The following is a 21,001-nucleotide window of genomic DNA, read 5'->3' on the forward strand; positions in this document are numbered from 1 at the left end:
GCAGCACTGTTCTGTCACAGAGGTGGGCTTTGGAAAGCTCCCCGAGCTCACCATGCCCTCCGACAAAGTGGGGCCTGAAGACCCCCAGGTCTTCAGCTTCCAGAGGGCAGCTCCATGGCCAGGGGACAGCTGGGGGTGGTTCTCAGGCAGCAGTATGGAGCAGCAGTCAGGGACCCGCTGGGCAGCCAAGAGCACCCACCAAAAGGAGCACCCACCCAAAGGAGCACCCACCCAAAGGAGCCCCTACCCAAAGGAGCACCCACCCAAAGGAGCACCTACCCAAAGGAGCACCCACCCAAAGGAGCACCTACCCAAAGGAGCACCTACCCAAAGGAGCACCCACCCAAAGGAGCACCTACCCAAAGGAGCACCCACCCAAAGGAGCACCCACCCAAAGGAACAACCACCCAAAGGAGCGACTCCAGGGTCCTGGAATCAGGTCTTCAAATCCCTGTCCCCTGGGGGGTTATCAGGTTAAGCAGACTTCCTCACTTGCCGGGCTTTTTCTGCTCTGTTCTGTAGAATCCCTTTGGCGTTTTTCAGAAGCCAGCCTCCCACCTGGGCATGGGGCTTCCTGCTCTGGGCCTCGATTTCTTGAAGTGTAAAACAAAGCAGAAGGGCCAGGACACCTACCAAGGCCTCCTTTTGGCCCAAAGATTCTACCCAACTTGGGAGCGCAGCTTCTGAAAACACACAGTCTTCATTGAAAAAAAAAAAAAAAGTGACCATGGAGAAAGCCGTCCAGGGCAGCTGCTGTGGGCTTCCCAGGCACACACTGGCCTGCACTGGGCTTGTGTGTCAGGCTTGCCCCTCGCCGCCAGCCCTGCCATCCCCCTCCAGGTTTGGGCCCTGGCCCCACTTGCCCTTTGCCCAGCGTGGGTGACGATGCCCATCTCTGCAGCTGTGAAACGGGCATGCTGGAGGCTGCAGCCCACCTCCGACTTGCTCTGGGGTATTGAGCACTTGACTCAGCCTCTCTGAACCTCACTATCTCCATTTCTCCATAATTCAGATGTCTGTCAAGGGCCCCCACTTCCCCTTAAAGAGCTGTACTGACTCAGCCTGAAACTCTTCCTTCCATATTTGCTATTTCCTGGGGCTGAGGATCTGGTGGTCTTCCCTGTGTCTGTGGGCAGGGTCTCTGTTTCACCTGGCATCACACAGGCACCAACACAGCACCTTCACTGAGCCCCGTAATACACCTGCCACCCCGCCCCCACTGCACACATACACACACATTTTGAACCTTAGTAAATCTGCGGGCAAGTCAGGAGCATTTGACGATGGGGGTAGGGGTCACATCAAGGGGCAAGAACCCCCAGTCTTTGAGCTGCCACCCAATCCCTCTTCTCTCTATCTCCTCTCAACCTGCCTCCCGGACTATCACATTCATTTCCCTCTGGCTGGCAGAGTAATTTCTTCTTTCCCTTTGGACTTGGTCTTAGCAAATACCTAAGCTCTGGACCAAGGAGAAGGCCAGCTCATTCTCTGTCCTGTTTCTTTTAATTAAAGGATTTCTTTAAAAATATACGGCCCTCTTGGTGGAAGAGGCACTCTGGTGCATACAATTGTTTCTACCTAAACATGCTTCCCAGGTGGCTCAGACGGTTAAGAATCTGCCTGCGATGCAGGAGACCCGGGTTCAACCCCTGGTTCAGGAAGAGTCCCCTGGAGAAGGGAACAGCTACCCACTCCAGGATTCTTGCCTGGAGAATCCCATGGACGGAGGAGCCTGGTGGGCTACAGTCCACGGGGTCACACAGAGTCAGATACAACTGGGCGACTAACACTTGCACTTTTTCACAAGCATGTGTACATTGCAGGTAAGGCATGTGAGAGGATGGGCGGTCCTTTGTGTGCATAAAGCTCCCGGCAGTGTCCGGCTCACAGGAGGCTCATTTGCCTCCCCGCCCCCCACCATCAATCAATGCTGACAGCTGGGTGGATGGGTGAGCAGGGTGGATGGACGGACTGGGTTGGCACTGTGAAGCACACAGGGAGCAAAAGTTAAGGAGATGCTGACTTTCTCCCGGGTTCAGGTACAGCCTTGAGCCTCTGGGAGCCTCCTTACATCTCACCTCATCCTGGTTCTAGCCCTGGTTACAGCACTCTCTGTCCCCTATGTTGATTGGAGTCTGATCTCAGCTTAACCAAATAGTTATTATTTGAACTTGATCAAGTTGCTTGAACTCTTTAGAAAATCAGGCTGCTGCTGCTGCTGCTAAGTCACTTCAGTCGTGTCCGACTCTGTGCAACCCCATAGACGGCAGCCCACCAGGCTCCCCCGTCCCTTTAAGGTAAAGGCTTGTTGAGGGGATGAAAGGGGTCCATAGATGCAGAATTCTTCATTCAGTAAATGCTGCTCGTGTCTGCCCAGAACTAATCTAAGAAAAAGGGACCATTTCAGCTTCCCAGGCTCTGGTGATTTTTCTGCTTCGTTTAATAAAATGAACTCAGCAGGAGATGAGACTAACCCATACCATTTTTCACAGTTTCCCTTCCTGAAATCAATTTTGCTTTTTCCCCAGCATTGCAAATGATGTAAAGTCTAGAGGGGAGACTAAAGGAAATTGAAAGAATAAAATAGATTGTGGACTTAGGGAGTCATTGCTAGATCACAAGATGGGTGCCCTTTGAGAAATCTTTAAAACAACATAAAACGCCGGAAGCATCATCTTTCTTTAATTCCCTCCCCCACCTCTTGCTTTGAAAGTCCTTGACCATGAAATTGACTAGATGCTTTATTTGGTCCTTTGATGATCAATGGTACGTGTTCATTTGATCCTTTCCTGCCAATGATTCATCATTAAAAAATAATGGGAAAAAAAATAGAACACTCAGAGATGCGGTGGTTGATTAAGCGCATGGAAATGCGGCCAGATTTTTTCTTATGTATCTCAGAATAGAAATAAAGTTGGCTCCACAGCTTTCCCCAGCCCCTCCTCCTCCCACGCCCAGTGGCTTTTCTGACTGAGCACTTTCCCAACCTACAGCTCTGACTGAGCCTTTGCTTTCGGCCCAGAGACTCGACCCTGTTTCATTCTTCTGCAGTCTCTTGTGGTGGGGTACCTCTCCCTCTACGTGTGACCTGGAAAGGGACTCTGTCTCTGTAGGTCACTCCAACCTGGCTGCCCCTAAAGTTAGAGATCAATCAACCGCTTCCTCTGGAGCTTTAAAGTCCTCTACACATTTACATATTTCAGCTGTCTGCCTAGTTCATGAGTGTTCAGTTACTAAGTCGTGTCCGAGTCTTTTGCCACTCCATGGACTGTAGCCCACCAGGCTCCTCTGTTCTTGCAAGTTCCCAGGCAAGAATACTGGAGTGGGTTGCCATTTCCTTCTCCAGGGGATCTTCCCAACTCAGGGATTGAACTCGAGTTTCCTGCATTGGCTGGTGGGTTCTTTACCACTGAGCCACCAGGGAAACCCTGTCTGCTTAGTTAGGAATGTCTTATTTATTTATTAAGTGCAGAACTTAGTACCCATTACATGGTTTAGTGGGCTTTGCATACAGTGAGTTTTGCTATTGTGCCCATTTTACAGATAGAGAAACTGAGGCTCAGCAAGTTTCAGTAATATGATAGAGGTTGAACAGCTAGTAAGAGGTAGAACCAGGATCAAAACCAGTGAGTCCATCTCCAGAGGCTGCACTCTTAGCCACAAATCTGTGCTGTCTCCCTCTGGTTGCCCATTAATTGGCATCAGGCCAGCTGTCCTGATCTGCAGTTTAGAAAATAAAACTGCCATAGCCATCAAGTTTTCAAAATTCTTTTCAAATTCTTGGCATTTCTGACCCCTGGTTCTGATCCTTTTTGTTCATGAAAATCAAGTCCTTTGACCTCCAGTTCAATCCTTCCCTTCACAATGAGATGCCTCCTCTTTGCACTGTCAGAATAATAGAGCAAAATTTCATATCTTTGGTGTCTGTTTGGCTCAAGCAGAACATTGTCACAGCAGGACTTATTGGCAAAGTCATTTTAATGTTGAGCCCAATCAAAGACCCCAAAGTTGGTCTCCCTCTGTGAAGGCGTGAGGACAGTGGGACCTGACTGTAGATCATTTGTTACCTTTAAGACGCCAGGGAAATCATCATTTCTCTGATCACCAGCCTCCTTTCTGACAAATGAGCATCAGATAATTTTCAATGAGAAAAGCTATATAATCACCTAGCACAGTGCCAAGCACGTATGAAAACGCATTCATTGTTCACTCATTCCACTCTTGCTACTGCTAGTATTTCTCTCTTACTACTATTTGAACTCATTGGAAAAGACTCTGATGCTGGGAAAAATTGAGGGCAAAAGGAGAAGGGGGTGACAGAGGATGAGATGGTTGGATGGCATCACTAACTCAATGGACATGAATTTGAGCAAACTCCGGGAGATAGTGAAGAACAGAGGAGGCTGGCATGCTGCAGTCCATGGGGTCACAAAGAGTCAGACACAATTTTTGTGACTGAACGACAACAATTATTCTAACGTGGATGGGGCAGGACTCAGAAATGGAGGGAGGTTGTCCCTCAGCTTCTAAAAGCTCATCCATCAAGTGTTGAACTTTTCTATAACACCACGTTATTGTGAGACAAAAGTCATGTACAAATGTTCTGTCGCTGACATCTCAGAAACCTGGAAAATCTTGGGTTTTACATCCAACCTTTTCCCCTTAAATCACCTGTCCCTCACTCTCTCCACCACAGTGACATGTGGAAAAAAAAATATAGTTATGGTCAAGGAAATAAGATATGAAAGCAAGTGCTCCTTGAATGACTTGTTTGATATTAGTCACCAAAATCAGTTATAAAACCAGTTGCACAAAACATCTTATCTTGATTAAGAGGAGTTGATTAATAGTGGAGTCAGAAAGGTAAGTTTATTTTTCTTTTAAAATGAGTGTCTGCAACGTCCCAGTTGCTGTACCAGGATACCCTTGTTACTTTTAAGCTGCATGGTACTGACACACTCTGGTCCTTATTTGAGCTCTGACTTCTCTGGATGGATGGAATATGACATCCTTCTGTTTCCAGAAATCCTCCTCCCTCTCCATCAATAATCATTTGCTAGACTCAGGGCCACCTCAGCAGTGGGGCGCTGTCTTCTAGATGGGGGTCATTAGTGAGGGAAGGATCAGTAACATTTTTTTCTGCTTTGATAGAAACTGGAGTTATATGATCGCTCTGTGCATTTGTTTTTAAGGCCATCTATTTGTATTATTCCCTAAGGAGTTTCAAGGCATGGTGAATTTCTTTGGGCGTTTAATACTTCATAAATAAAGCCTTGGCAGCAATTCTCAGCTCTAGCAGATCGTGGATGTGTTCCAGAGAATATTTAAAACATAAAAGTAAATTTCAAATAAAGAAGAGCCCCATTTTCCCAAGCAGTCGGCGTTATCTCAAACCACTGACGTCTGCAGAACAGGGAGGGTGGCAGATAGGGGATCAGAAGAGAACTGTTTGGTGGGATGGAGACCCCCAACAGAATGACACCAAGGCCACCCTCATCCCTCCCAAGCGCTTTAGTCCTCATAAGATGACGTAGTGTAAGGGGCTGTAATTACCGCCACGGTATAGTTGAGGAAATACTTAGAGGTTATGCAAATTATCTGAGAAGACTCAGATGGTAAGTGATAGGATTTGGACTTGAAGCCAGCAGAATGAATCCAAAACCTGCCCTCCAAGCCGCTGTCCAACCCAGCACAATGCACTCTGCTTCCTGCATGTCCTTCCAGAAAAAAAGCCCCATATTTCCAAATGAACCTCCAAGCCACATCCAGAGCCCATGCTCTTTACCCTTTCTGGAATGCACCACCAACCCAGCCCCTCCTCCAACCCACACCCCTTATCCTTCTTGGCAGGAGCCACTGACACCTCCACCCACAAGCCCAATTTCTGATCGTGCTTGGCATGGATCACCAGTACCCCCAGCTCGTATTCCTGATACTTCCTGGGGTGAATCACTCAGCCACCCCCATGCACATATTCATCATTCTTGGGATGAACCACCGAATTTGACCCCTAGCCTGTATTCTTTCTGTTTCCTGTTCAGTGGCAGCCATTAGATATCCCCCACTATTACCACTACTGGTGTTCTTAGGGATGTTGGGGTCAGCGCTTTCTGCACAAGGGGCACCTCCTCTTGTCCCGTCCACTGGCCCATCTCTCATCACAGCGAGGAGGACCAGCAGGACTTGTGTCTGACCTTGTCCTTTGAATGACTCTCTGCCATGGCCCGTGAGACAGATTCGGGGTTGGGGGGCGTCATATGGATGGCACCTTGATGTCATGTCCAGTTGTTCAGCCACTAAGCTGTGTCCAACTCTTTGCAACCCCATGGACTCTACCCACCAGGCTCCTCTGTCCATGGAAGTTCCCAGGCAAGAATACTGGGGTGGGTTGCCATTTCCTTCTCCAGGGGATCTTCTCGAGCCAGGGATCGAACCCACATCTCCTGCATTGTCAGGTGGGTTCTTTACCACTGAGCCACCAGGGAAGCCTCCATTCAGCAGCTTGGCTACATACAAAATGACATTCTTGTACACTGAAGAGAGGATGCTGGAAGATTCTGGGCTTTAACTATTTCAATAGCTTCCTTTTTTATAGAGAAGCTAACTGAGGCCCAGAGATAGGAAGTAATTCTGCCAAAGTCACACATTTTCTGTCTGTGAAACAACTGATAATGGTTTACATAGAATTAACTTTTACATCAGATTTTCTGAAGTGTGTTCCCTGGAAGAGTACGGCCTGGGAAATGTTAAAAAGTAACTCAGTGGAGGGAAAGAAAAGGGTTCTGAGGTCAAATACTCTATTTGCTGTGTGCAAAATTCACCAGTTAGTTATATGAGACCTATGAAATGCCATTTTCATACTGTTCATGAGGTTCTCAAGGCAAGAATACCCAAGCGGTTTGCCATTCCCTTCTCCAGTGGGCCATGTTTTGTCAGAACTCTCCACCACTCTGGGGTGGCCTGTGGTTTCACTGAGTTAGACGAGGCTGTGGTCCATGTGATCAGTTTAATTAGTTTTCTCTGGTTGTGATTTTCATTCTGTCTACCCTCTGATGGAGAAGGATAAGGGGCTTATGGAAGCTTCCTGGTGGGAGAGACTGACTAAATGGAAAATTGTGTCTTGGGCGGGGCCATGCTCAGTAAATCTTTAACCCAGTTTTCTGTTGATGGGCGGGACTGTGTTCCCTCCCTGTGGTTTGACCTGAGTCCAAACTATGGTGGAGGTAAGGAAGATCATGGTGACCTCCTTCAGAAGTTCCCATGATGCACTGCAGCACTCAGTGCCCCCAGCCCTGCAGCAGGCCACCGCCGACCCACGCCTCTGCCAGAGACTCCAAAGTCAAAGCTGTGGTTTTTCCAGTAGTCACGTATGGATGTGAGAGTTGGACCATAAAGAAAACTGAGCGCCTAAGAATTGATGCTTTTGAAATGTGGTGTTGGAGAAGACTCTTGAGAGTCCCTTGGACTGCAAGGAGATCCAACCAGTCAATCCTAAAGGAAATCAGTCCTGAATATTCTTTGGAAGGACTGATGCTGAAGCTAAAGTTCTAATACTTTGGCCACCTGATGGGAAGAGCCAACTCATTGGAAAAGACCCTGATGCTGGGAAAGACTGAGGGAAGGAGGAGAAGGGGATGACAGAGGATGAGATGGTTGGATGACATCATCAAATCGATGGACATGAGTTTGAACAAGCTCTGGGAGTTGTTGATGGACAGGAAGGCCTGGTCTGGTGTCCATAGGGATGCAAAGAGTCAGACACATCTGAGCAACTGAACTGCTATACAATGCCATAAATTTTGTGCAAAATCACAGTTTTAACTATACTTTTTAGAAAGTGACTTCACAGAGGGATAAAAATTATACATGCAAAAAAACTCTACATTCCACTATTTGTATAGTGGAATCCTAGTTGGAAATTGCAGTCTAGCTATGTGGTTACACCTTACAAAGCCCCGAGGGGCATGGAAGTCACATAGCTATGTGAATGCTGGCACCTGGCAGGCTTAGTAGTCATATGTTAAAATTTAAAATATAGGGAGAAAACCCAACTTCTACACTTAAGCAGCTATGTTGATTTTAACTTGCTATTTTTGATAAGAAAATTTCTGATTGAATGTGGTGGTGGGAGGATCGGGTGTGGAATGTATCATGACTGTCATGGTTTTAGGCTGCCTGTTTCACCACTAATGGAGTTACCAATATATTATTTTGCCTTGGGTTCTCATTATTCATCCATACCTGGACATAGAGTGCAAGGCAATTTTGGGATTCTTATTCTTTTGTTGCAAGGTAGGGAGGAGAAATCAGGGAATGTATCCTGTGAGTTTGAAACAAAGTTTAAGAAACGCTAGGTGAAACAAAGTTCAGCAGATTTCTTTGCCGCAGGACTCCTTGATCAGAGAATGTACTGCACTGTCCTTATTTGACTGTGGAAGCCTTTTTCTTTGCAGCTCACTTAATGCAATTTCCTGAGGCACAGGTGTTCCCTGGAACACAGCTTGGAAAACTAATTTCTTTACAAAGAGATAGCTCTATCTCTGCCACCAGACTGTCAAATCCTAGCGATGCAATGATTCCGACTCGAGGGGAAGAACACGTCGGTGCTTCCTCATTTGGGACCCACAGTAGAAACAGAGAGTGTCAGGGAGAAGGACATAGCCTCCTACCAGTGAAGCAATGGCTGAGATGTCATGGCTCACGGCTTGTGAACCCCCAGGCTCGTCTCTTTGCTCTGCCCACAAACCTGCATTCTTATTTGCCTCCATGAATTCACAGAAATCCAAAGGGGAAAGACAAAGGGGGCCTTTCTTAATCAGGAATGCTGAGCTGGCACACAGGAGGAGGAATGTTAAGATGGGCGCATGCTAAGTCTCCACGTGGTTGATGAGGCGGTGAGATTCTGAGGACTTGGGGCATTCCTCCCATGCAAATCTCATTGGCTAAATCTGGTCATGTGGTCCCCCTCACTGCAAGGAGGCTGGGAAATGTAGTTTTCCTGGATGTCCAGGAAGGAGAGGGCAACCAGATGTGGGTAGCACAAGCGTCCCTACCTCAAGCCCCTAAATTCTTGCAAATTTCAGTAGGCAGAGGAAGAAATGGAAATTCACTTGATAGCTTAATTCAGGTGTCACATCCTGTGGTTTCATGACTCTGTCTCACCTGAACTTATAACAAACCTGCAATATATCTCGGTTCCTCTTTTAGTGGGGAAACTGTAGCTCAGGGACCGAACCCACATCTTCTGTGTCTCCTGTATCGCAGGCGGAGTCTTTACCACCGAGCCACCAGGGACGCCCCGTAGGTAGAATAATGGCCCCCAAATATGTCCATGTCCTAACCCCTGGAACTTGTGAGTATGATATGTGACAAGAGGGAGTTTACAGAGGTGAGTCAGGTATAAATCTTGAGACGGGGAGGTTTTCCTGGATTATCCAGGGTGGTCTGTTGTAATCACAAGGGTCCTTGGAAGACGGAGCATGAGGGTCAGAGAGGTTTGAAGATGCTTCTGGCTTTAAAGATAGAGGAAGGGGCCACAAGCCAAGGGATGCAGGTGGAATCCAAAGAAACAGATTGTCCTAGATCACCCGGAAGGAACACAGCCCTGCTGACACCGTGATGTTACCCCAGTGAAAGCCATTATGGGCTTCCGATCTCCAGAACCGTAAGATAATAAGTCTGTATTGACTTCAGCCACTAATTTTGTGGTAATTGGTTACAGCAGCAAAAGGAACTATGATGGTATGTGGAACAGTCTTTTGAAAAACACTGAACAAAAACCACCATGAAAAACTAGGAATGACATCAGAGAGGACAGAGAGAGACAGGGTGGTTTATGGTTCAACAGTAAGATGAAAAGTGCTCAGTTGGGTGCTATCTTAGAGCTTCAAGGTCAAGCAGGAGGTGCCAATATGGCATGTCCTGCATAAGGCGATGGAAGTGTCAGGAAGCAGGGCCAGGTCTCGTGGAGAAGCACAGGCTGGGGAACAATTTCATGGAAGCTTAATGGACCTGCCTCTCACACTGCCAGCAAAAGGAACTCTGATCTAGTCCTCATTTCTGAGTGAGAGAAAAATGCATCAAGATGCTCTGTTTCCTTACGGTCCCAAAGAATATTCCTTCAGGCAATTTTTGTTTTCTCTCTTTCTTTTGCCTCACCAAAAGTAGTTTATTTCACTTGGTTCTTCCTTTCAATTGAAACCAGCCAACTGATTCTAGAGCGTAGGGCATCTCTGAAAAACATAATCAAAGTTTCATTTGAAGAGTGAAATTTCTTTCTGGTTGTGGGAGATGTCGCTTCATCTAATCTGATGTAATTCTAAAGTGATAATTGAGATTTTTATGGAATGCAATTAAGAAATGTCATTACTGCTTATTACAGATAATGAAATAAATTGGCAGTGCAGGTAACAGAACTGATATTCTACAGAATTACAACTCTTTGGGAAATCAGGGGAAAGCCACCTCTTCAGGGCATCAAGAATTTTTAACCCTTCCTAATCAGAAGAAACCTTGTCCCCCGTCATTCTTCACTGACCATTCAGTAATGTTTAACAGAAAACCTTCACCTTACCCCAAATCTCAGAGAGAGAGAGAATGAGAAGGAGTGGGGGGAGAATGAAGATCAGAAAGGGAAGTGGGAAATAATACAAATGAATTTATTTACAAAACAGAAATAGATCCACAGACATAGAAAACACGCTTATGGTTACCAAAGAGGGCCGGGGGAGGGGTAAATTAGAAGTTTGAGATTAACATATATACTCCACAGTATGAAAACTAAGCAGCAAGGACCTACTGTGTAGCACAAGAGAACTACACTCAACTATACTCAGTAATAACCTTTAAGGGAAAAGAATCTCAAAAACACAATACGTGTATGTGTATGCACCACTGTGCTGCCCACCTGAAACTAACTCAACATTGTAAACCAACTACACTTCAATTTAAAAATTAATAAGTAAAATTAAATTAAATGGAGCAGTTAAACCCATGTGCCGCAGCTGCTGAACCTGCAGTCTACAGCTCGGGAGCCACAGCTACGGAAGGCCGAGTGCCCTCGAGAAGCCCCTGCAATGAGAAGCCCAGGCACCACAACCAGAGAGGAGCACCCCCACCCCAGCCCCTGCTCGTTGCAATGAGAGAAAAGCCCAAGCAGGAGCAACGAAGACCCAGAACAGCCAAAAGAAATAAATCCATAAAATTTTTTAAAAGGTTTTTTTTTAAAGAAAAGTGGAAAGCATGAGAAAGAGGTTTAGATTTCCTGGGTTGTGTCTCCAGCCATTATTGCCAGAGACAGAATTGCTCAGTAAAATCAATACTTGGTCGTAAAGTTAAGCTGACCGGAATTTGAAGCCCATCTCTGGCATAAACTACCTGTGGGACCCTGGATAAGATGTCCACTCCCTCTGAGCTCCAGCGTTTCCATCCATCAGAGTGAAGTAATAACATCTGTTTGCAGGGCTGTTAGACTTGTGGTGTATCTAGAGTGCTCTGCACTGTCTAAAGCATACTAGTTACTTAATGAATAATCATTTCCTTCTCCAGAGCATCCTGCCTCCCTCTCCTTATTGACACCTCACGACTTCCTCCTCCAAATGTCAGTGACATATGTCTGGAGGTAGGAAGAAGGTGGGAGGCAAGATAAGGTTGTAAAGAGATCATAGCACCAATGACTTACCTTACAAATTCCCTAGACTGATGGAGGAAAGACCTCATGGTACAGTTGCTGCTGCTGCTAAGTCACTTCGGTCGTGTCCGACTCTGTGTGACCCTGTAGACGGCAGCCCACCAGGCTCCGCTGTCCCTGGGATTCTCCAGGGAAGAACACTGGAGTGGGTTGCCATTTCCTTCTCCAATGCAGGAAAGTGAAAAGTGAAAATGAAGTCACTCAGTTGTGTCTAACTCTTCTCGACCACATGGACTGGAGCCCACCAGGCTCCTTCATCCATGGGATTTTCCAGGCAAGAGTACTGGAGTGGGGTGCCACTGCCTTCTCCGCATGGTACAGTAGGTGCTTCCAAACTCTGGATCCTCCTGGTTATTGTAATATCCTGAGACTTAAGGTTAAAGAGCACTTGTACTTCTGTAGCCAAATTCCCTCTAAACCTCTGAAGCAATATACTGCCCATGTTTGAGCTGAAGAAACAGAGCCTCAGAGTGGCTTCTTGATATGTCCGGGATTACAAAGTCCAGTGAGAGGAGCCTGAATTTTCCCAAATCACCCCAGAGCAGCTCTTTATGCCACATCACACCTGCCTCCCCCCTACAACCTTGCCACCTTAGGGTAAAAGCCAAGAGCAAAGGGAAGGGGCCAAGTTCTGACACCAGGAGAAAGCCTCTTGGACCAGGCAAGGTGGGTCTCTGGATTCACACAAATTGAGAGACAAGCCGACGCCCCTACCAGGTGAAAATTCAAAAGAGGCTACTAAGCCCATGGTATAGAGTCAACAATCACCGGAGAAAATGTGCCCAGAGATGTGAGACAGAACGACAGTCATATGAAGGAAGATGCTAAGTCACTGAAAGTTTAGGGACTGGGAAAACGTGCAATTCTAGACTTCAGCATTGCTCTCAGCATGTGGAATGGGTGCTGATTTCATCACCAATCCTACTGGATGCTGAAGCCATGCACTGGAAAAACCCCGATACTTAAGTGGGTCTGAACCCACCCAGAGAGACCACACAGCTTGGCTCCTTCCCCTCTGCCCAGGCACCTACTGGGTCCGCCCAGCTTGGAGCTACTGCCTGGGAAGGGTGACTCTGAAATGACGGGCAGAAGCCTTTCTCCTATAAGCAATGGCCACAGTTGCTCCCTTGGACAGGCAGGGTTTTTCAAGGTGTGCACTCCTTGGGCCAATTTCTGAGCCCTGCCTCCAACCCAGTGAGTTAGAGGAGACTAGAGATAGGAAATGGCAACCCACTGCAGTGCTCTTGCCTGGAGAATCCCAGGGACGGGGGAGCCTGGTGGGCTGCTGTCTATGGGGTCACACAGAGTTGGACACGACTGAAGCGACTTAGCAGCAGCAGTAGGAGCAGAGATAGGTCTGGGGTCTTCCATTTTATTATGCGTCCCAGTGACCCTAAAGCCCACTGCAAGTTGGGAAGCTGCTCTAAGCTCTGTCTTATGTCTTTGCCTACTGGATATTAATTTGACAGATATTTATTGAAATTCCACTTATTTGTCAGGCTGTTTTAGGCACTTTGGCTACATGTAAACAAAACGGAACCCCCCCCAAAAAATATCTTCAGTGCTTACATTCTACTGTGTGTGGGGGAGGTGGGAGATGAGTGAGTGAGTGGAGAGAAAAATAATGAACAATAAACCCTGGACAGTGGAGTAACCCGTCCGTTGCTGGCTGGCATTTGCCATCACCTTTCCAAGCCTGTAAATGGTGAACTACCCTTTGTGAAAATGAAGGAAAACTCATTGTAAATGGAGTCAGAAAGCCCTGAAGGGGGCTTTCCCACGCAAGTGCCACTCAGCCAGCCTCACCGGCAGGGAAAAGGAAGATTGGAATTGTTTTGACAAGGAAGGACATTTCTTACCTGTAGAATTTTATCCCCTGCTTGTAAGAAAAAGGAAGTTCCCTCCCTGCCCCCAGCAGCAACGCTCTAATAACCACTTGGAGCCAATGAGAAACTGCCACAGCCTCCAACTCTTCTTCTCCAGTGAACATTTCCTTCAAAACTCTCCCCAGTTGCCTCCTAAAGCCAGAGAAAAGCTGACCTTCTCTTTGTCTCTCCCAGCTTGCCTGCAAATTTCACCGTAGCTCACCTGTTCCGTCGCATTGCAATTCCCTGCTACTCCCAAATAAACACATTTTGCTGGTGAAACAACTGGCTGGTTTATTTCCGAGGTCGACACCGTCTACAGCTCTCTGAAGGAAAGAGCACCTACCTACCAGGTCTCCGAAACGTTGGAAGGAAAGGAGATTTCTTGGAGCTGCTCTCTGTGGCGGTGAGTGCTGAAGCCTGTGTGCGCCAGCTCCTGAGGGCTTCCAGCTCTGCTCCCGTGATGGTGCCCAGTAGATTCAACTCAGCTGTGTTGGGAGCAGTTCCACCAGAAATCAGCAGGGCACCCACTCTCCACCCGTGAGATCCATAACAAAAGCGTTGCTGCACATTCACCATCGCAGTAATACGGCAAAGGGGATAGAGTCACAGGGGATAGAAGTCAAAGGGGATGGAAGCTAAATTCCAGAGCCCAACCATTTCCCCCAAATCAAGTGACCAGGGTGTGTCTCCCTTTTGCTTTCTGGGTAAATAAAGATCAGGGCTTCCCAGGTGGCACAGTGGTAAAGAACCCGCCTGCCAATGCGGACTCAAGAGACTCAAGAGATCTCTAGATCTCAAGGACTCAAGAGATCCCCAGGTCAGGAAGATCCTCTGGAGTAGGAAATGGCAACCCAGTCCAGAATTCTTGCCTGGGAAATCCCATGGTAAGAGGAAGCTGGCGGGCTTCAGTCCACAGGGTTGCAAAGAGTCAGACATGGCTGAGCACACACACATGCATGCACACACACAAGTAAAGACCAAAGGAGTTGAGGCTCTGGACCAAAACATACGCAGAAAGGCTTGGAATAAAACATATGGTAGTGACATGAGGGATCACCAAGGGTGAAGCTTTCTGCTCTCATTTCATCGTCTTGTATCTTGCATGTTTGTTGTTGGTGCTTTTCCCCTAATAGTCAGTCATTGATTGCACCCTTAGAAATTGATGAGTTTCCAGGGCATTATAAATTCCAAGCATTTAGCAGAACCAGCACTAAAATAGCTCATTAAAGAGTGTGGGTTGGAAAGGAGGATTGTCAGTGTACTTTATATACAATAATCAATTACGGCAATTTCTCAGCAGTGGTTTCTATCACTCCTCTTTAAGATGCTATAATGGAAATGAGCTCATCAGACTTTAAGGATGTTTGTTACTCTGTGTATCTCAAGTTGTTGCACACAAACTCTCTGAGGTAAGAGAAGGAATGGATGTTCCTGGCTGTCTAAAGCCATAACCTAAAGGGGTGTGTGTGTGTGTGCCTGTGCTGGTCACTCAGTTGTGCCCGCCTCTTTGAGACCCTATGGACTGTGGCCCACCAGGCTTCTCTGTCCATGGGATTCTCCAGGAAAGAATACTGGAGTGGGTTAGTGGGTTGCCATGCCCTCCTCCAGGGGGATCTTCCCAACCCAGGGATTGAACCCATGTCTCCTGCATTGTAGACGGTCTTCTGCATTGCAGGCAGATTCTTTACTGTCTGAGCCACAGGGATGCCTTAAAGAGGTTTAAACAAGTTCAAAATAGCATGGAAAGCATTAGCGAGTAGCACACTTGTGAAATGTTTTCATAATCAGATCTTGGGGTTGTGGGAAGCTCTGATTTGTAGTGTTTGTCAATTTCCGTCGTGTAAAAGCTCCCCCCTGGCCAATTCCAAGCAACGGATGTGCTGTCAACTGATTAGCTAAATCCCTGAAAATTTAACCATTGAGCCCCATGAGCCAGTACAAGCTGGCTTCAACGTGCCACTGAAGTTAGCTTTAAAGTTAATATGAACTTTGCATTTGGCTCAATGATGCTTCATTTTTTTAAAATGATCTTTTTTTTTTTCTGTCTTCAAATCTTCTAGCATCATCTAACACAGTGTTTCCCCAAGAAAGCTCTCCTTTCACCAGCGGAGTAGGGCTTTGATGTTGACTAGCCTCACATTGAATCATGTAATGAGAAGAATATGACCTTTGCATTTCCTCCCTCAATCCTCTGATTACACCGGAACAGTCAGCAGGGAGCCCGTGTGCTTCCACAACTCTAGGACACGTGTCCTCTCCTTTTTGAACCAAGAGAGAACAGACCCCGGGTTCTCATCTTCAGGTAGGCAAGGGCATCAAGCTAGAGTATGACAAAAATGTTTCCTTTTGTCTTACTCGTTATGTTTGGCTTTCGTAAGTGTCACTCAGTTGTGTCCGAGTTTTTGGTGACCCCATGGACTGTCGACCACCAACCAGGCTCTCCTGTCCGTGGAATTCTCCAGGCATGGAGTACTGGAGCGGGTGGCCATTTTCTTCTCCAGGGGCTCTTCCCAACCCAGGGATCTAACCTGCATCTCTTGTGTCTCCTGCATTGGCAGGTGGCTTCCTTAATGCTTTCCATGCTATTTTGAGCTTGTTTAAACCTCTTTAGGGATTCACTGGTGGCTCAGACAGTAAAGAATCTGTGCCACCTGTTTGGCTTTTAATGGCAAACAATACCGATCTTCTCCCTCCCCACCCCCACATTTATGGAAGTAGCACGCAGTTTTCTTTTCAGTGTGTTATTAAATATGTTCCCTGTACTTAGGAGGAGGTACCTGGATGAAGCAAAAGTCGCTGGCTATTGAGCACCTTGAAGATGAGACCCGGCCTTTCGTGGGGTCTGCTTGCTGGGCCCTCTGGAGGCAGAATGGGCCAGAGGCAGCTTGGGTGCCTCAGCAGTTACTCTCTGTCTGTGGGAGCGCCTGCCCCACTTTGTCTAAATCACAGATTGAGGCTCAAGCCGTATGTGCTATCACACGCTGGTTTGTCGCTGTTTGCCTGTTTCTCTGGTGTAAATATTCCCACCGTGGCTGATTTCAAGCAACCGACATGACTTCACTGTACTGAGATTGGGGAAGAAATGTGTGCAGTCGACTTCCCTGGACCGGTAAGAGTGGCTCCAGCACACGCTGGATGTGGCCACCACTTATGGTCGCTATGGGATTATGTGGAAGACCTGGGTTCAGTCCCTGGGTTGGGAAGATCCCCTGGAGGAGGGCATGGCAACTGACTCCAGTATTCTGGCCTGGAGAATCCCCCGGACAGAGGAGCCTGGTGGGCTACAGTCCCTGGGGTCGCAAAGATACTTTCCAGGTAAGATGCCTTCTCATGCCAGCTCACGCTGGCCCCCAAGGCCATAGTTGCTGGTAACGATTATCACTGTTCTGCAGATAAGCAGCTTTGGGGCAGAGAGATTACAGAACACACCCAAAGTTATAAAGCTGGTGAGTGATGGAGCTGGGATTTAAACCCAGGTCTCAGTCAGCACTCGGATTGCAGCCATGAACTTAAAAGGCACTTGCTCCTTGGAAGGAAAGCTATGACAAACCTAGTGTGTGCACATGTGTGTGCTCAGTCGCTTCAGCTGTGTCCAACTCTTTGCAACCCCATGGACTGTAGCCCTCCAGGCTCTTCTGTCCATGGGATTCTCCAGGCAAGAGTACTGCAGTGGGTTGCCATGCCCTCCTCCAGGGGCTCTTCCTGATCCAGGATCGAATGTGAGTCTCCTGCATCTCCTGCATTACAGGTGGATTTTTTACCACTGGCCACCGGGGAAGCACTGACCAACCTAGACAGCATATTAAAAAGCAGAGACATTACTTTGCCGAAGAAGGTCCGTCTAGTCAAAGCTATGGTTTTTCCAGTGGTCATGTATGGATGTGAGAGTTGAACCATAAAGAAAGCTGAGCACTGAAGAATTGATGCTTTTGAACCGTGGTGTTGGAGAAGACTTGAGAGTCCCTAGGACTGCCAGGAGATCAAACCAGTCAATCCTAAAGGAAATCAACCCTGAATATTCTTTGGAGGAACTGATGTTGAAGCTGAAACTCCAATATTTTGGCCACCCAATGTGAAGAGTTGACTTATTGGAAAAGACCCTGATGCTGGAAAAGATTGAAGGCCAAAGGAGAAGGGGCTGACAGGTGATGAGGTGGCTGGATGGCATCATCGACTCCATTGACATGAGTTTGAGTAAGCTCCAGAAGATAGTGGAGGACAGGGAAGCCTGGAGTGCTGCAGTCCATGGTGTCGCAAACAGTCAATCACGACTGAGCGACTGAACTGACTGAACTGAACTGAACAGCGCCAGGCTTGCGGCAGACAGTGAAGGACATCAGCGCCCTCTAGAGGTCAGAGTGGCAATGACAGCGGTGACCTGTGAAATCTGTGTGTGCTTAGTCACTTCAATAGTGTCCAACTCTTTGCAACCTCATGGACTGTAGGCCGCCAGGCTCCTCTGTCCATGGGATTCTCCAGGCAAGAATACTGGAGTTGGTTGCCATTTCCTTTTCCAGGGGATCTTCCCAACCCAGGAACTGAACCCTTGACTCCTGCGTCACCTACGTTGGCAGGTGGATTCTTTACCACTGAGCTATCTGGGAGTTTGAAATCTTTGAAGGAAAGATAATTCCTTGGGGGAAGAGAAGCCTTGCATCCACAGCCCTCTCCCTCCCCTTCTCCACTTAGTGACCTCCTGGCTTAGAAGGATCAAGTTAAACGGGGGGCCCAGGATGACTGACAGGCTCCCCTCCAGCTTCTAGTTGCTAACGCCTACTTGCAAGGCAGTGGTTCCCATCTGGGAGAGATTCTGTCCTCCAGAGACTACTGGCAGGGTCTGGAGGCACTCTGGGTCCTCATGCATGGGAGGACACTGCTGGTGTCTAGTGGGCAGAGGGCAGGAACGGTGCTAAACATCCTGCAATAGGCAGGACAGCTCCACATGCAACAGAGAGTCATCCAGCCCGGAATGTCACTAATGTCGAGGTTGAAAACCCCCCTGTAAGGAGTTAGGGAGCTGGGCCACTCAGGAGGCTGAATTTATTCTACTGGAATAAAGGAATGCCTGGCACAGCCTCCGGGTGTTGGAAATAATCTCAGGCTCCCTTGGGAGGGTTGGGGACCATCTCCTCGGGATCACAAGGGGGCTTCCTTCATCTCTCCACTGTATCTCCCCCCTCACTTTCTCCTACCTGGTGACTGCTTCCTATCTGACATTCAGAGACACCTCCCAGCAAGGCAACCCCATGGAGCAGCACCCAGTTTCTGGAAGAGCAAAACTACTCACTCAGGGGGTGACATATTTCTTTAGACCTCTGCAGTCATAGGTGTGGATGGACACTTTGATGTACCCACTCCTTCAATAGTGATTCCAAGATGCGTGATTGCCAGTTGATTGTTTGGTTTGAGATGGATAGAGGCTCCTTGTCTGGCTTTCAGTGTCTCGACACTTACCTGTCCATTATTCATCCTTTCCACAAATCTTTTTAAGCGTCTGCTCTGTACTACGTCTGATGTTAAGTGTTCGAAATGAGATACTTGCCTGACATTATTTGTCACGCTAGGCGACAGGGCCACCACAACGCAGTCGCAGGGAGGAAGGAAGCAGACTGTAGAGACACTGGCTGGGTTCGAATCCCAGCTCTGCTGCCTTCTAGCTGTGCGATGCTGGGAAAGCTTCTCAACCTCTCTTAGCTTCGGTTTCCTCACCCTTTAACATGGCAGTGCTGCATCATGTCCAGGCTTGTTAGAAGCTAAATGACTAAATGGTCTCAACGGAACAGGTTTTAATCCTCTAGTTCCCATCTTTACATCCTAGCTCTTCTAGTTTTGTTTTGTTTTTTTTTTTTTTTAGCTGTGTCACCTTGAGCATATTCAGTTCTAGGGTTCTCAGTTTTGTCTTTTGTAAAGTAGAAATAATGACCCGCCATGTACAGAGTCGATGTGGAGATTAAGGGAGATGATGCCTGCAAGCCAGTTAGCCTGTTACTGCTGGCATGTTGTAAGCACTCAATAGACATAACCATTATAATCATGACTATCTATTGCTATTATATTGCCTGCAATAATCAGAGTTGAAGTAGCTATTTTAATCCACATTATTTTAGATCTGTTTCAGTGTTTTAAACAGCCGTGGGTGGCTGAGAGGCGAGTATGCTTGCCTCTTCTTTGTGCCAAGACTGTACCCTGATGAGCAGCAGGAGGGGAAAGCAACCCAGGCTGATGGGTCCTCCACGGGGTGGGTTGCTCAGTCCCACCTGCACTCACGCAGTCATGAGCTGAACCCTCTCCCAAGCTTTCTTCCTCCATGCGATGATTTCCTTAAAACTTGTCAAGAATCCCAAGCAATGAAAACCAATGAGCCTGATTATAAAGACTCCACGTTGTACACAGGCCTGTCTGCTCTGGTTCGTACAGGTGATCTGGGTTGAGTCAGGGTCTGCTCGGAGTGCTCAATTACGGAACATCAGGAAGTGAATAGACCTACTCTGTCAAGTCCATGGGGGCCAAAATACTGTATCATTTGGTTTTGCAGCAATGCCTAAGATTGCATTGACAATAGAAGTGTCTAAAAAATAGTGTAATAAGTGGCTTCTGGGATCTGTACTCGGTGAGACTATTGACTCATTCACTTGGAAGCATGACCAATTCCAGACTGTAGAACTTTTTAAGAAAGTTATTTTCTTCCACATACAGATGGCCAATGGGCACATGAAAAGATGCTCTACATCACTAATTATTAGAGAAGTGCAAATCAAAACTACAGTGACCACACATCAGTCAGAGTGGCCATTACTAAAAAGCCTATAAAAGTAACAGATACTGCTGAGGGTGTGGAGAAAAGTGGAGCCTCCTACTATGTTGGTTGGGATGTAAATTGCTACAGCTGCTATGGGGAACAGTGTGGATGTTCCTTAAAAAACTAAGAAGTGAAGTGAAGTCGCTCAGTTGTGTCCGACTCTTTGCGACCCCATGGACTGTAGCCTACAATGCTCCTCCGTCCATGGGATTTTCCAGGCAACAGTACTGGAGTGGGTTGCCATTTCCTTCTCCAGAGGATCTTCCCAACCCAGGGATTGAACCTGGGTCTCCTGCATTGTAGGCAGATGCTTTACCATCTGAGGCACCAGGGAAGTCTTTAAAAAAAAAAAACAAAAACTAAAAGCTCCAGCAATTCTCTCCCCCAGGAATGTATCTAGACAAAACTGTAATTGGAAGAAATGCATGCACCCCAGAGTTCACAGCAGCACCATTTACTGCAGCCAAGTCATGGAGACAACCCAAGCGCTCACTAACAGAGGAGTGTATAGAAGATGTGGCGGATGTGCACAATAGACCACCGCTCAGCCAGAAAGAATGGCACAGTGCCATCTGCAGCCACCGGGGTGCGCCCAGAGACTCTCATCCTAAAGGAAGAAAGTCAGACCGAGAAAGGCAAATCCCA

At 47.4% G+C, this 21,001-nt stretch overlaps 1 protein-coding gene across 2 annotated transcripts in view; it reads left to right on the plus strand.

The window, feature by feature from the left end:
• Nucleotides 1–21,001, plus strand: part of VAT1L (vesicle amine transport 1 like) — a 169,047-nt gene that overhangs the window by 124,525 nt on the left and 23,521 nt on the right. The window contains exon 8 of one of the 2 annotated variants that reach the window (XM_061386821.1): nt 9,265–9,384. The exons of the other annotated variant lie outside the window; for it this stretch is intronic. Coding sequence (XP_061242805.1) covers nt 9,265–9,369 — 105 coding nt within the window. The 3' untranslated portion in view covers nt 9,370–9,384. Of the gene's footprint in view, nt 1–9,264; nt 9,385–21,001 lie in introns of those variants that run through there. 2 annotated transcript variants of the gene reach the window in all.

The sequence above is a fragment of the Bos javanicus genome, chromosome 18, assembly GCF_032452875.1.
Source record: "Bos javanicus breed banteng chromosome 18, ARS-OSU_banteng_1.0, whole genome shotgun sequence".
NCBI lineage: Eukaryota > Metazoa > Chordata > Mammalia > Artiodactyla > Bovidae > Bos > Bos javanicus.